The following is a 16,403-nucleotide window of genomic DNA, read 5'->3' as shown; positions in this document are numbered from 1 at the left end:
AGTTACTGCTCTGCACTGGTTGGACGTGTTGAGTCTAAGACTCTAGGGTCTCTTTCGCTTCATCCTTGGCCGTTTCAGCCCATTTGTTAAATTTCTAAGCTGTCTCTTCCAAATTCACTAACGCTACTCGTTTTGGTACCCTCAACAAATTTGACCCGTTTGCCTCCCCTCCTCTTTCTCTCTCTTTTCCCCCCCCCCCCTTCTGATTCATGCTTTGGTGCAGCTCCATGTGGTCATTCTTCGAGTCCCTAGACTGGCATCACAGCCGGCCCTCATCCTGTCCTTGTCCAGCATGTGCGGACACTCATTTCAAGGGCACGGCAGTGTAGTGGTTATGGTATTGGATGAGTAGCCCAGTGGTTGAGGGTTCAAATCCCACTCCGGCAACATGTAAAATTGAAATCGCTAAATCTGGTCATTTGTGGACTGGCACCAGAAGAAAATGACCATCAAAACTAGTTTATGTATGTTTAAAAAAAATACTCAACTAGTTCACTAATGTCGTTCATGCCTGGTCTTGGCCTACACGTGACTCTTGACCCACCTCAAGTGGTTGACGCTTATTATCCTCCGAATTAGACTAGCAAGCCACTTGGATGTAAAAACGCCTTCCAAAGGCAGCCCCCCAGACAATTCGAGGGGTTATAAACACAGCTCTGCCACTGCTGGCCACATCATGAGAAGAAGCAAAAAATAAATGCAGGGATCATTCGATATATGATCTTTTCTGATGAGAAATCTATTACCGACATATGACTGAAGATGTGCACGTCAGAAGTGCCTAATGTCCCTTTTGAAGGAGGGAAATGCTAAGAAATGACCAGCCTGAACAGTAGCTGCTATCAGTGTAGGGGTTAAAGCGACAGTGCTTGCAATTCAAACAGTGGCCTTATGACATCTGAATGTTCTTCTCTCTCTTTATGCAGCAGACCAACCTTGGCTATTCCACAACTACTGATGTCGATTGCTGCCTGGGAATCTTTTCTACTTAAAATCAAGCAGCAAATCCATCAAAGTGAGGTGAGTTTGTCTTGGATTTGGCACAACTGTAGTCATCGCCTTTAGTCCAAGTGTTGCCTTGATGACACGGTTACCAAAACAAGAATAGTTAATCAGAAAAGAATGTTTACTGCACATAAAGTTCTGTAAATTACCTTGCATGCAGTATAAATTACTATAAAACAATGGGATCATTCAGTTTTCAATTGACTTGATATTGTGCTTATACTGTGTATTTCCCTCACCCAGTTGAGTACCCAATAATGTTCTGAAGAATAGGATAGGTCCCTTCTCGTCCCTCAACATGCCATGCTGAACCGAGACTTGAGATTTCTGGATGGAGGTTGATGGTCTTTATCAGTAGAGTTTGCCAAGTTGACTTTTCATTCCTGCTTTGCAGAAAAGCATCGAACTTCTGAAGCTTGAACACTAATGCAAAGTATTTATCTTTTACAGATGCACTTTAATGATCAGATGACTCGGGTAAAAACTGGAGCAGAACTGAGCAGCCTTGCATCAGTGCCTATTCCAAGCCTCCCAGCGCCACCCAGTTCTAACGTAAGTATTCAGTGAAGTCTTTTTTTTCCAAAACACTTTTGAAACCATGTAGATGCATTCTGTCGAAGGGCCTACATCCTGCATCATGCTTCAGTTATACTACAGGTAATTCAAATCGGACAGAATTGAGCATTTATCCAATTCGAAAACACGGGACCTTGAGAAAATGCTTCTGCTGTGATTGCGCACATTTAGGACTTTAGCTGAAGGACACATGTGTAAGCTCACAAAACAAATCACTACGGCCAGTCTTTGGTTCTTTTATATTACAGGATGGGTCTTGAGAATAGCCTAAGAACACTGGTCCACTGACATTAACTGGCAGCATAGGACTAACGTGTGTAGATTGTCATCAACTAGTGCTGTTGTGACACACAAAACATGAGGGACAGGGAAATACGTGTTCATGATGTTGTCAAAGGCACAATAGATGCAGTTAGATCCACAGCAGGCACTGGGACATAGAATGGTGGCCAAGCAACCAATTTTCCATCATATCTGACAGTCTTAGCTTAATTTGCTGTAGGCCAAGGGAAGTCTAGGAACAGGAGGAAGTCCTTCAGACCCTCGAGCTTGCTCCTCCATTCAGTCAGATCATGACTGATCTGAACCTCAACTCTATTTACTGCCATAGCTCTGTATCCCTTGATACACTTACCTAACAAAAAATCTATTGGTCTCACTCTTGACAGCTCCAATTGTCCTAGTATCCACAGCCTTTTGTGGGAGAAAATTCAAGATTTCTATTACCCTTTGTGGAAAAAGTGCTTTCTGATATCCCACCTAAATGGCTGCGCTCTAATTTTAAGAGGAGATAGTTTCTCGGCATCGACCCTATTGAATCCTTTGAACATTTTAAACACCTTGATCAGATCACCCCTCGGTCTTCTATATTCGAGGGAATACAAGCCAAGTTTATGCAACCTGTCCTCTTCACAATTTAATCCTCTAACCTCCGGCCTCATTCTGGTGAATCTCTGCTGCACCCACTCCAAGGCCAATCTGTCCTTCCTGAGGGGTGGTGCCCAAAACTGTCCGCAGTACTCCACGTGGGTCAGGCCAAGGCTCTGTACAGCTGAAGCATCACCTTTTCCCCTTTGCCTTCCAGCCCCCTTGAGGTAAAGGCCAGCACTCCATTAGCCTTTTTAGTTGCTTTATATACCTGTATACTAGCTTTTAATGATTGGTGTACTTGGACTCTCAAACCCCTCTGCTCCTCTACAGTTTCTAGTTCCTCACCAGTTAGAAAATAATCTTTCTGCAGTCCAAAGTGGATAACCTCTCACTTGCCTACAATTGAATTCCATCTGCCATAGTTTTGCCCACTCACTTAATCTGTATGTTCCTTTGCGACTTCCTGCTCCCATCTGCATGACTTCCTGTCCGTCCCTAACTTAGTGGGCTACAGAATCTGCCAGCCAAAAGTAAATGTAAAAGCGGCTTTGATGGACCTTTTGAATAATACGTGAGGGCGAGGCCATAAGAATTTTCACTCCTGTCTTTCCTCTCTTCCTGTCCCTACAGATGTGAGAAGTCACATAACACCAGGTTATAGTCCAACACCTGACGAAGGAGCAGCGCTCCGAAAGCTTGTGATTTCAAATAAAGCTGTTGGGACTATAACCTGGTGTTGTGTGACTTCTCACATTTGTCCACCCCAGTCCAACACTGGCATCTCCACATCATGTCCCTACAGATGCAGTGTCTTTCTGTGCTATCACTGATGTTTGTTCCTATCCTGTGTGTGTGTCAATGTCAGTGTGGGTGGCACTTTAATACAGTGCTGTGCTTCAACTCACGAACCTTTGGGGGGAGATGGAGAGAGACTCGACTAGTCTTCTCATTGCTGATAGTTACAATAACTTGCATTTTCACACTGCCCTTAATATATCAAACCATTGCCAGGCATTTTGCGGTTAAGTGATAGGCTTCAGTTGGAGGAGTAGGGCTAAGGAAGGTGGTATTGAAGGGATAGCTTTTAATTGTTTTTTTTACAAATGTGTAGAGATGTACCAAGCCAAATGGGCCTCTGGAGGAAATATAAGTTGGGGGGAGGGGCAGAGAAGCATGCAGTAGATCTAAGAGGAGAGATCAGTGTTAGACTCGAGGCTGTGGGCAGGAACGTAGGGTTCTAAAGGAAGTTGTAAAGGCAGGGAAGGGTGAAGCCAAGGAAGGATTTGAAGACTGGACAAGGATTTTGAAATCGAGGCACCAGAGGATGGAGAGACAGTGAAGATGAGCACGGATGGGGGTGGTAGGTGAAATGGGGCTTTGTACAGGATAGGACGCAAGCAACAAGAGTTCTGGATGAGTAGGAGTTCATCATGTAGGGCGGTGTTCGGGGTGGGGGGCCCAACAAGGAGGGCATTTGAAAAGTCAAATCTGGAAGTGACTCAAAGACGTGGATGTGAGTTTAAGCAGCAGTAAGGGGAGGGAGGTCATGTTTTGGAAGTGGAAGCGAATAGCCTCGGTGATGGGTCTAAATGTGGGTTTGACTACCTGATTGGGAGTCAAGTGCATACCATTTGAGCAACTGAGTTTAGAAGGAAAACAAAATGCTGTACAGAAAAAGCACAAATATTTTTATATTCTCATCTTGTTGCCATTTTAAAATAAGTGTTTTTTCAATTTCAGATAATGCTGGAGAAGCCTCCCATTGATGACCCTGCTATTATAGCATCTTTCCCTCCTCCAAGTCAGTTATTGGGCTTCCAGATGCAAAACCAAATTTCATCTATTCCACAAGCCTCATCTATTACAACACAGAAAGCCCTGGCTTCTCTAATGCAAGCGGCCCCAAGAACCGCTGAAGCAAAGACCAAGTCTCTGTCTCGGAAATCTGGGACATCCAGCTTTCAAAACGAGTCTTCCTTAAACCAAATTCAGAGTGAAGCTTCTTCGTCTACCTGGTCACCATTAAATAATCGATCAGCAACGCCTACAGTACCTGAACTTGCGACCTCTGCTGATACTCAGCCTTCTACAAACCAGCCCGCGAATCCGAAATCTCAGCAATCCAAGAACAGCTTTGATAAGATCATTAGCCGTCTCTTAGCCATGTTCCCCCATTATACAAGGTAAATTTGCTTCACAATTAACAAAATTACTTCATATTACATGAACATTTCTGTGATTCTGAGCAGGTTTAATTCAAAACTAACCAAATGTTGCTGGATTCCAGTAGTACAGTAATAAGGTCAGCGATAGTTTTTTTTTAAACCAATGCTGGGCCCTAGCTGTTCACTCTGATTTCATTCATTTTCTTTCTCTCTCTCTCTGACTGTGTTCTTATCAAGGGAATGTGATGAAATGGAAATGATTGCATCTTTTGGGAGGATCTCTAGAGTTACATGGTGTCGGCAATGAGCATTTCAGGTTGGGCAGAGCATAGGAGACAACCTACGCCTACACTATCTCAACAGTGTGCATTGCCGCCAGCCTCTTAACCTCACAGTCAGAGACAATCCTGTTTTTTGTAGCCTTTCTGAGGATACTGCTCAATCAATGCCGGGAAGGAATAATTCCAGACTGTGGAATCCATATTCATTTAGAGCAGGGTTGACATTAACACAGTTTATCCTTGCACCTGCACTAACCTGGGTTCGACTTGACTCCAGGTTCTATGGGTGAAAGGATAACGTTCCAGCCGGTTGAACTAACAAGCTTCTGTTGGTGCCTCTGCATAAAATGTGTGCATTTGTTTTGTACGCCATTTTCCATCTTGCCCTGCATTTTTGCTTTTCAGGGTCAGTCTGACTAACTTCATTAAAGAAGTCCGTCGTGCAAATGGCGGTTCCCTATCTGGATTAGTGTACGATGAAATAATCAACCGAGTGGCAGATCTTATCCTGGATCATCAGGACAAAACAAAGGTGAGCGACTACTGAGGCTTGGCTTTGTGTAATACACAAATTGAAAGGGTTAAATGTTTGTGTAAGGTTGATGCCTGTCTTGCCCCTCTACTGTTTAACAGGATAGGGGAGGCATCTAAGTGGTTTGAAAGGTTTACTCCCGTAGTGTGTGGGACAAGAATGTGGTGAGGTATAGGTTTGAATTCTTTTCTTCCCCCCCCCCCCCCCCCCCGCTATGTTCTGTATTTCTGTGTGGAGATTTAAAACAAAACTTGTTCAGTTTGATCTGCCTTGCCACTTGTGCTGTGAACAAGAATGACAGTACCCCCGATCTCCAAGCAAAGCGTGCCTGTTTCTATCCGCCATTACAGTGGAACCTCCACTATCTGCCATAATCCAAGTGTCCCCAAATCACCGTACATTGCTGATTGCTCTACCTAGAAGGACAAGGACAACAGGTGCATGGGAACACCATCACCTCCAAGTTCCCCGCCAAGTCACACACCATCCTGACTTGGAAATATATCACCGTTCCTTCATCGTCGCTGGGTCAAAATCCTGGAACTCCCTCCCTAACAGCACTGTGGGAGCACCTTCACCACACGGACTGCAGCGGTTCAAGGCGGCTCAGCACCATCTTCTCAAGGGCCATTAGGGATGGGCAATAAATGCTGGCCTTGCCAGCGATGCCTACAACCCAGAACAAATTTTTTTTAAAACCTCTCCTCACTAATCTCCCTCCGTCCGCCTCACCTCCATTACACAGCAGCTGTCGCTGGAACAGCTGGTTTGCCAGATCATATTACAACACCTCTGTGCACTCGCCTGATCCAGAGATGGTATATTTCAGGTAACTTCCCTTTTATAAGAGGGTTTTATTTAGACTTTAAGATTGTATGGGGCATAAACCCCTTAAACTACAGAGGTGAGAGCCAAAGGCAGTACGTGTTCATCTCCCAACAAAGCCCATCAGCAGCCTCCGAAGGGTCACCCTCGGTGGGACTACGGGCTCAAATCATTGTGTTTAAATTCACTGTTCACCAAGCAGTATGCGCCGAGATGACTGCTACACAGGCTGCTGCCTGCCTGGCTCTGCTGGAAATGAGCACCTGCTGCCTTTGGCGCTCGCCTCTGTAGCCAAGTGGACCCATGGTAATCTAAACAAAGTCAAAACAAAACACTTTGTGAACGCAATAGTCTTCTATTCTATTTTTCTAGCTGAATTTGCAGGCGAGTGTGTGGAGGATCTGTAATATCAGCTACCAGATCAGCTGTTGTAGTGGCCACTCATTCACTGACGCGAGGGCAGTGTTCTTTTTATTCAAAACAAGCCTGAAAAACCCCAACCCTCACCAGTCTCCCAATATCTCTGCATATTTTTGCAGATAATCGAGATTCCACTGAACCTGCAGTGCAATGCCTGTGGAACTCGGTGTTGTAGCCAGTACTGTTTCAGCTGACGCGAGCTGTAAGTCGTAACATTATTACCTAATATAAGTAAGCACTGTCATTCCCCTCCCCCGGCTTTGTTTGTTACCCTGTCTGCTGTGTGATCCCTCGTCTGTATTGAGGCAGATCATCTCGGCCAGTTTGCAATAAGGATGGTGCAATTGGCCTTGATGCCTCATGGAAAAATATTGCAGGGTATATAAATTTGTAAGGAAAGCTGTAAAATGGCAGTAATTGGGTCATTCTGAACCAGAACAACTTGCATTTATATAGCACCTTTAATGTAGTAAAACGTCCCAGGGCGCTTAACAGGAGCGTTATCAAACAAAATTTGACCTCGAACTACGTAAGGATAGATGGCCAAAAGCTTGGTCAAAGAGGTAGGTTGTAAGGGGTGTCTTAAAGGAGGAGAGAGAGCCAGAGACGTTTAGGAAGGGAATTCCAGAGCTTTGGGCCTAAGCAGCTGAAGGCAAATATTACTAAACTAAAAGAAAATATTACTAAACTTAATTCTGCAATGTCATTTACTAAAAGCAGCTACTTAAAAATTGTAATGCTTGACCAGAACGCGCATATATGTTTTACTGAAATCAAAGTTAAACGATGGTGTCCAGAATTGGTTTTATTATTTTGAATGAAGAGCAGGTGGCAGGTTTAATTATGTATGTATGTGTTTTTCCTTTTTCCCCCCACCCTTGACGTACAGGTCCAGTTTCCATCTGCCATCCTTCAACAGCCAGCAACCCTGGCTCACCAAAGGCCGAGCTCTGACTTTGCTGCTATTTCACTCGCAATACCTGCTGCAACGAGCGAGGGCTCGAGACCAAGTACTCTCTCAGCCGCCAGAAACAGCAGAGCACGAGATGCCCTTTCACAGCCATGGCGCTCTGTCAGTGCTCAGACTGCCTCCCAGTGGCACGGAAGTGATCCTGCAGTAAGTGACCGTCCAGTGTACATTTCATTACCTTTGGTAGGGATAAGAAAAGACTTCAGACTCCTGGCGCACTGCACAAACAAAATCAAAATATCGAATTCTTGCGCATAAACAGGCAAGATAATGGAGCAGAATTTGTTGGAAAAAAGTGTGTGAACAACGCGCGCTGTTAATGCGCAAAGCGGCATGTGGCGAGTAAGAGGTATCCCGTGAATTGCGAATCACTGGCCGATTTGCTGCTTCGTGAGAACGGCACCTCTCCCTTAACCTCCCCGTGAGTTTCATGAAGTTGCTGCATTTGCACATTAATTGCTCATTAAACTCGCCACAAAGTTAAGCCTAGTCATTAATAGCGTAAGTACCTTTTAACAACGTGATCATTGTTAATGACTTGACAATCAACCTCTCTGGCCCAGAATGTGAATAATTAAAAATGAGTCTCATTCCTTCAGATAGTGAATTGTTGGCGATTTTAAAATGTCAAATTTAAACATTTTAAAAATCCTACTTTTCCTTTGTCTTTTTTCTCTCTCTCTCTCTCTCAATCCAATCTTTATTCCACTCTCTCTTCCTGATTTGACATTGAATTCACCCAATCTAATCCAACCTGTTGCTCAGTTCTGTTTATTTCTCAGTCCTTAAATCTCATCGCTGGAGGCGATACTGTTTGCCCTGATGTTCACCGAGGTCCCAGATACCCTCACCGTGCCGTTATCAGCTCGCACTTCCAGCAACTTTGATGAACATTTTTTAAGCTGAAGGGTGCAGGAACAAGTCTTAACAGGGCACACCACGAGATGCTCCTCTCCAGTAAATTCTGGGCCATTGAAAACATTAAGCTCTAGTTGACTATTCTCCCTTTCCCCTGCTAGCATGGTGCATTTAAACAAGGTTGGGGGCGGGGGGGCGGAAGAGAGACTAATAGTAGAGCTAAGGTCATTAGATGGAGCACAGTGAACATGATGGTTTTTAATTGGTGCGGCTGGTTGTTGAAAAGTTTTCCTTGTTTCTCATCATAGACATTTGACGACGAGCCATGTATTATTTGTCATGAGGATTTAACCCCAGACACTATGTGTGTGCTTCAATGCAAACATCACTTTCATGAACGGGTAAGCATAGCTGTCAATTCATCTCATTTTTGTCATTCAGCAATTTTAATACATGACCTGCTTAGATGGTAATGATGGGGGTGGAAGGGCACAGATACCAAAAGGAAGGGAGAACGGGGTTGATAAAAGGTCACCGAGCCAGTGATTGCTTCCATACATGCTGAAGCCAGAAACTAAAACTATTGCTGATAGTGAATAACTCAATGAATGTCCATGTTCATTGGCAAGAGGAGACAATTGAAACTTGAAATGAATAAAGACCGAACTGCATTTCTTGATCTCAGGAAGTTCCAAAACACTTTACAACCAATGAAGTACTTTTGAAGTGAGTCACTGTTGTAATACAGGCAATGCAGCACCCAATTTGCGCACAGCAAGCTCCCACAAACAGCAAAGAGATAAATGACTGGATAATCTGTTTTATGGATGAGCATAAAAGAGGATTTGCAATGCTGCAGTGGCCACATAGCATGTCTTTTGTGTAACTCTGCCCTCCTGCCAGGATCACGTAATACTGTAAGAATTGCTGCAGCATTGTCACTAAAGGGCTACCGTCCAGTGGCCAGGTCAAAGTGATGTTCCGATAGTTCTGGAAAATCCAGGTGAGTTGCGGTGTGAGCTGGATGGGAAACAGGGTCATTCCTGCAACTTCTCCAAGTGGCAAGTTTGAAAGTGGTCAAGGTGAGGATAGCGACTGCTACAGAGAAGGGGAAACCCGCCAGCTTTAACCATGCAGGTTACCGGCCTGATTTTTCAGTCGGGATCGAGAATGACAAAGGAGGAAAGTGCTCCTCCTGCAAAGCTATTTGAATTGTAGTGTTTTCCTGATTATTTTGAATCAATGGAGGCTGAAGAGGTGGTTAATTTAGGATACAACCTGATTTAGCCAGTTGAAAGTTGCATGTGATTGTTGTCTGTTAACTGCTCGCAGAATGACCAGTTGTACCACTTGGTCAGTCTGGAAGTGGTTTATTTATTGGCCCATAAAGAAGATTTTTTTTTTTTGTATTTAAAAACTGTCAATAGCAAAGTACTTCAACATCACTGACAGTTATTACATTGTATCGTTGTTAGTCCCATGTGAAATCAGTAGAATAACAATGTTCTAAAGATGCTTTTCTTTTTGATTTTGTCATCCTCCAGTGCATCAAGCAATGGCTGAGAGAGAATAGCACCTGCCCTACATGCCGAGTTCATGCTCTCCTGCCTGAAGACTTCCCTGCGCTGTCTGGGATGATAAAAAATACACAGACCTTTCCTTTTCCCTAAGTGTGTGTTGTGTGAGGGAATCGATTTTATATAGAATTGTAGAAGTTGTGTTATTACTTTCTGCGACTTTTTTCATCGACTCTCGGATACATCTGTGAAAGTCATTCTTTTTTCCATGAAGCTTCTTGTGATTTTAGGATGGAGTGCAAAACAAAAGTGACTTCTTGAGACTTGCGCAGAAAACTAAATGGGATTCTGGTTCGATAAATGTGTGTGTGCGCGCAGTAAATTCTTTGTAAATCTCAGTGACGAGTGCCTCTGATCGGGAGCGCCAACGTTTAACGGTCAGCATACCAGAGCAACAAGCACGTTAAACACTGGGATAAGGGAAAGGGTATAACTGGGTTCAGCTGTTCTGTCTGGAGGACCCAATTCTGGTCATGATCTCGCTTCATTTCTGTAGCAAGGGCTTGTTGAGATTTACAAGGGAACAACACGCTGAACACAACTCGGTTGTAATGTTGGCATTTAAAAAAATTATTTCTGCAATATAATAAATAAGCCAGCTGGATATCTTACATAAGTCTTATATAATATTCATACAATTATCTTTATATAAATCATATATAGATCTTCATATTTCGGAAATACACAAGGATTTCTTTTAAGGTGAGATGTCTTTGTTTGGAGAAGCCTTTGCACCATCATGTGCCATATGCATTTATTTTATTTCTCAGCAACAACTGAAGTGTGTTTTTTATATATCTCGTGCATCATATACTATGGTAAAGGCAGTATACAAACGCAAATTGTTATTTTAGAAGCCATCTTGCTGTGGGGAATTTGAGGATAGAAAAACTTTAAAACGCCACAGGCCTGAATGAATTGTGCAATCTGCCCCTCACTCTCAGGTAATCATGGTTTGAGCTTCCAGTTTGTGGCAACATTAACTGCTAGAAGCATAATGGGTTTATTTAATGTTCAAATTTACGTGCAAATCACCGTTAAAATCTGTTCACTATCTTGAGAGGGGGGAGAAAACAAAAGCTACGTAAGTTAATAATTTGCCTGTGTAAGAAAGATTAGGGTTTGGGTACACTGGAGGAAATCCTCCTCGACACACCATGTCACCCAAACACCCCTTCCAGGTGAAACAGCAATTTACTTGTACTTGCAATTTACTGTATTCGCTGCTCACGATGCGGTCTCCTCTACATTGGGGAAACCAAACGCAGATTGGGCGACCGCTTTGCGGAACACCTCCGTTTAGTCCGTAAGGGTGATCCCAAGCTTCCAGTCGCCTGTCACTTTAATTCACCGCTTCACTCCCACTCTGATCTCTCTGTCCTCGGCCTATTACATTGTTCCAATGAAGCTCAACGTAAGCTCGAGGAACAGCACCTCATCTTTCGATTAGGCACTTTACAGCCTTCCGGACTCAATATCAAGTTCAATTTCAGATAATAATCCCTGCCCCCATTTTTCATGCAGTATGATTTTGCCATTCCCATTTGCAACATTTTCACAGTACAGGAAACTCCCTGGTATCCGGCACCGATGGGACCGGGATGGTGCCGGTTAATTAAAAGTTCCGGATGACGGAGAGGGTTATCTACCGAGGCTATTTTTAACAAACAAAGAGTCAGACTCCTGTTATTGAGGTGTTCCAACTTCCAACAGCGCCAAGAAGCCGAGTAGTGGCAGTTTGGAGAACTACCCCCACTGACTAACTCGGCCACCGTGGGAGACTCGGACTCGGACTTGGCAACATTTCCGGTTATTGAGGTGTTTTTGGAGTATGAATTTTGCCGGTTAATAGAGAATTCTGGATATTTAGGTGCCGTTTAAACGAGAGTTTCCTGTATGTTCTTTCAATTCCTTCCTCCCATCCTAAACCCCCCCCCCCCTGTCTCTGCACCTGCTTAATGTCTGTTCCATCTCCAGCTTTTTCCAGTTCTGATGACGGGTCCCAGACCTGAAACGTTAACTCTGTTTCTCTCTCCACGGATGCTGCCTGGCCTGCTGAGTATTTCCAGCATTTTCTGTTATTTCAGATTTCCAGCATCTGCAGTATTTTGCTATTATGTCACCCAACCTATTTTGTTCCATGTGTTGCTTTGTGGTGAACCTGGGCCCCATGATCTACATCTGAAAGGTGATGCTGTTTGTATTAAATAAACCTGTACTGACTGTTTTAATGATTTTATTGCTTTACTGTTTTTAAAAGTTGTATTGAAACTTTAAATAAAAGCTACATGGCATTTAGAATGTTATTGCAGTCTAATGTAGACCCATGTTCACCGGGCTATCCATTTCCCTCCCTCACTTGCCCTGGCTATCAACAGGATTCAGTCCTTAACATATTGACATTTTCTTTTTGCTTCACATATTGAAATATGTTTTTACCCTGTTTACAAACATTTTTTCCTTTCTCCATCTCTGTCTTTATCTCCCACCTCGTTGAGGTGTTAAATTACAAAATGGAGATCATGAAAAGTAGGATTCACGTTGAAACCGGGAAGAAAACAAAGCTGGTGGTATTTGCGGTGGCAGGACATCACTGTGTCTGCCGTTAGTTAGACTTGACCCGCGAGTGAAGTTTCTAAATTTTTTTGTGTGCCAATTTTCTGAGTGTCTGCTGATAATGTTCCAGCAAGGGGAAACTGGGCAAACAAGTTGGTATCGCAGATTGAAGGCCTGAGCGCAAGGACCAAGAAGGAATTGTAAATTAGTGGGTGAATTCATGTCAAATCAGATACAGAGAGGGAAGGAAAAACTGGATTAAGGGAGAGAGACAGAAAGGAAAAGTGCCTTTAAAAAAAATTTACATTTTAAAAATCTCCAGCAACAATTAACCTGAAGGAATAAGACTCCACACTTGTTCATTTTCAGTGCCTGAGATTGATTGGCAGTAATTAGCAATTATCACATCATTAAAAGGGTACAGGAAACTTTCTGATATCCAGCACTGACGGGACCGAGCTGGTGCCGTACATACCAGCGTTAATGTTGAAACATACGGAACTGAGAAGCTCCATGTGAATCAACAAACCCTGTTGCTTAGCAACAGCTTCAAAACAGTCGGCTGCAGCTGCAAGCGTCTCTAGCTGAAGCTGTTGCTATAGCTACAGACCTTGCAGTGCCTGACTGGGGGGGGGAAAAAAGCAACGAGAACTAAAAAAACTTATAGAAAACGGCTCCTGATTTTTGCCGTTAGATCGAGTATTCCGGACATACAACCTCCGGATAAACCAAAGTTTCCTGTACTTAGACTTGAAATGACTTCACTGTGGTGCGTTTTAGTTTGTCTCTACCGCACACATACAGTAACTTCACACCATTCAATGGTGAGGCAGGCAGCGATCTGTTGTTTTCACAAAGCTAACGGCAGAGCAGCACAACTCGGATATCAGCGTTTGCATTTTTGAGTTTAACTACGCATCTGCCCCTCGCCTGAATTTGCTGTATCATTTGCGCCATTAGCTTCACCGTTATTTTGACAGCAAAATCTGGTCTGTTAAGCCAGTAGATGGGATCAGTTGAGGATAGGTCATTGAAGAGCTCATGGCAAGCGAGACGTTTCTAAATCTATTTTTTGGGTGAATCTTTGTCCTTACTGAGATATGACAGGCATTCACTAGAATACTTCTCAGCTAATGTCGGCATGAAGCACTCCCCGGTAACTTGACATGAGTTAGCTTCAGCAAAGGAAAATCATATAACTCGATCCTTGAGCTGCCCCATAGCCTGAATATATGGTAGGTTCCACCTGGCTGTGGGCTATTCCACTCAACGCTGGGTAAACTCTCTAAAGCATTCCCTGAATCGTTTTCTCACTAAATTGGAAGGGGGTGGTTTAGACTTTTAAAATTCTTCCTATTACCCTTTGGACTGCCTTCAGCACTGGTGAATTTCAGGCTCCCTATTTTGTATTTTGCTATGTGCTGCTGAAGTGAATCTAATAAAACTAGTCAGTCATTAGGAATGATTTTACTATATTAACCTACTACACCAAATTATTTCCACCCTTCCCTCACCTTCACATGGTCCATCTCCGACTCTTCCCTTCCTCGACTTCTCCGTCTCCATCTCTGGGGATAGGTTGTTGACCAACATTCACTACAAGCCCACTGACTCCCACAGCTACCTGGACTACACTTCCTCCCACCCCGCCTCCTTCAAGGACTCTATTCCATTCTCCCAGTTTCTCCGTCTCCGCCGCATCTGCTCCGACGATGCCACCTTCCACACCAGTGCTTCCGACATGTCTTCCTTTTTCCTCAACCGAGGATTCCCCTCTACCGTGGTTGACACGGCCCTCGACCGTGTCCGTTCTATCTCCCGCACTTCTGCCCTCACCCCTGCCCCTCCCTCCCGGAACCACGATAGGGTTCCCCTTGTCCTCACCTTTCACCCCACCAGCCTCCACATTCAACGGATCATCTTCCACCACCTCCAACGTGATCCCACCACCAAACGCACCTTCCCCTCCCATTTCAGCATTCCGTAGGAACCGCTCCCTCCGAGACACCCTAGTCCAGTCCTCTATCGCCCCCAGCACCCCTTCCCCTTCGCCCGGCACCTTCCCGTGCAAGCGCAGGAGATGCAACACCTGCCCATATACCTTCCCACTGTCCAGGGCCCCAAACACCCCTTCCAGGTGAAACAGCAATTTACTTGTACTTCTTGCAATCTAGTATACTGTATTCGCTGCTCACTATGCGGTCTCCTCTACATTGGGGAGACCAAACGCAGATTGGGTGACTGCTTTGCGGAACACCTCCGTTCAGTCCGTAAGGGTGACCCCGAGCTTCCGGTCACCTGTCATTTCAATTCAACGCCCCATTCCCACTCAAACCTCACCGTCTGCGGCCTCTTGCATTGTTCCACGGAAGCTCAGCATAAACTCAAGGAACAGCACCTCATCTTCCGATTAGACACTTTACAGCCTTCCGGACTCATTGGCCTAGAAATTCGGGTCTCCACGGGTGAGTACGCACGGGGTACTCACCCGTAAGCCCAATGGAAGTGCTGGTTTCCTGCATGCACTGCGCATGCGTGGGAAACCGGCACTTCCGTTCCCCTGAACGAAGGGGTTCAGAGTTCGAATGCGTGCACGGGAGAGGCTGCGCGTGCGGGTCGAACTTAGGTTTGTTTTACAGGTTTTCCCGGGAGGGTAAGTCTGCAGAATTTACACATAAAAAGCAGGCGTAAGGCCTGCTTTTTACAAGGTAAGTGGTGAATTAATTAAAATTTAAACATTTTTTCCACATGTTTATTATTTTTAAATACTTTAAAGCAAGGTAAGTTTATTTTTTAGCCCCGTTAGAAAATAAAAAAAATTCAAAAATGTAAATTATTGTTTAAAAGTTATTTCATGTAATTTATAGTTTATTTAAAAATGTGATTTTTTAAAAATTTATTTGAAGATTTAGTGATGTTTTGGGGCCCGTAGTATTTAAGTTTTGACAGCTCTTCCTATCAAACTTATGAATGGCGCATCCCTTGCTCTGATTGGCTCCCCATGGCCCATGTGATCCCAGGGGACGCATCGAACTAACTGCGCCCCTGGGATACGCAAGCACTGCGCGCCGGCAGCCGGAGCAGACCCAGGATCGGAATTCCACGGGGGGCCCACAGCTCAACGGCCGGCGCGCAAGGTAAGTGCAGGTCGGGGGCTTGCACCCGCGGGAAGCCCCCGACCCGAATTTCTGGGCCAATATCGAGTTCAACAATTTCAGATCATAACCTCGGCCCCTATTATTTTTATATTTTTGGTTTGTGCCTTTTTCCCTTGTTCCTCTCCCACATGGCAGCTGTCTTTCACTCTGCCAGCGCATTTCACACTTCATCTAGAGCCATTGTTTGTTTCTTTACCTGTCCTATTACTATCTGGTCTCACCTCGAATATCTCTTAATGTCTCTTCTTTCATCCCCTCCCCCATTTCCCAGCTCCCAAACTGCCTTTTAATCTTTTCATTTCCTGCCTTTTTTTTCTCAGTTCTGTAGAAGGATGTTGCCTGGCCTAACATCCGCAGTATTTTGCAATCGCCACATTTTATACATTCAGCTCAACCTGCCTGCCTTTTTTTGGTTATGGGACTGGAAAATCAGCTGCTCTTAATTGGGCTCTAATCACTCCTGTGTGAAATGCTTGTATCTACATCATGGAATTGGGGCTAGGTATCGGCTTCTTGATACCGGGCCACCATTTCAAAAGACCACGACCCTTCAACCACCGTCTGCCCCACCTGTGACAGAGACTGTGGGTCCCGCATTGGACTCATCGGT

At 44.4% G+C, this 16,403-nt stretch overlaps 1 protein-coding gene across 4 annotated transcripts in view; it reads left to right on the top strand.

Annotated features, from left to right (window-relative positions):
- The window catches only part of ttc3 (tetratricopeptide repeat domain 3), a 102,679-nt gene extending 90,294 nt beyond the window's left edge, over positions 1 to 12,385 (top strand). For all 4 annotated transcript variants that reach the window (XM_086007189.1, XM_086007187.1, XM_086007188.1 and 1 more), the window contains 7 exons: positions 927 to 1,020; positions 1,456 to 1,557; positions 4,192 to 4,634; positions 5,303 to 5,429; positions 7,564 to 7,791; positions 8,811 to 8,903; positions 10,047 to 12,385. In XM_086007189.1, coding sequence (XP_085863315.1) covers positions 927 to 1,020; positions 1,456 to 1,557; positions 4,192 to 4,634; positions 5,303 to 5,429; positions 7,564 to 7,791; positions 8,811 to 8,903; positions 10,047 to 10,172 — 1,213 coding nt within the window. In that variant the 3' untranslated portion in view covers positions 10,173 to 12,385. The remainder of the gene's footprint in view (positions 1 to 926; positions 1,021 to 1,455; positions 1,558 to 4,191; positions 4,635 to 5,302; positions 5,430 to 7,563; positions 7,792 to 8,810; positions 8,904 to 10,046) is intronic.
- Positions 12,386 to 16,403: the final 4,018 nt, after the last annotated feature.

This window comes from Somniosus microcephalus, chromosome 14 (assembly GCF_052327205.1).
Source record: "Somniosus microcephalus isolate GS21.2 chromosome 14, FLI_Smic_1.0, whole genome shotgun sequence".
NCBI classification, from domain to species: domain Eukaryota; kingdom Metazoa; phylum Chordata; class Chondrichthyes; order Squaliformes; family Somniosidae; genus Somniosus; species Somniosus microcephalus.
Note: the sequence above shows the minus strand (reverse complement) of the source record. Positions and strands in the feature narration are given on the sequence as shown.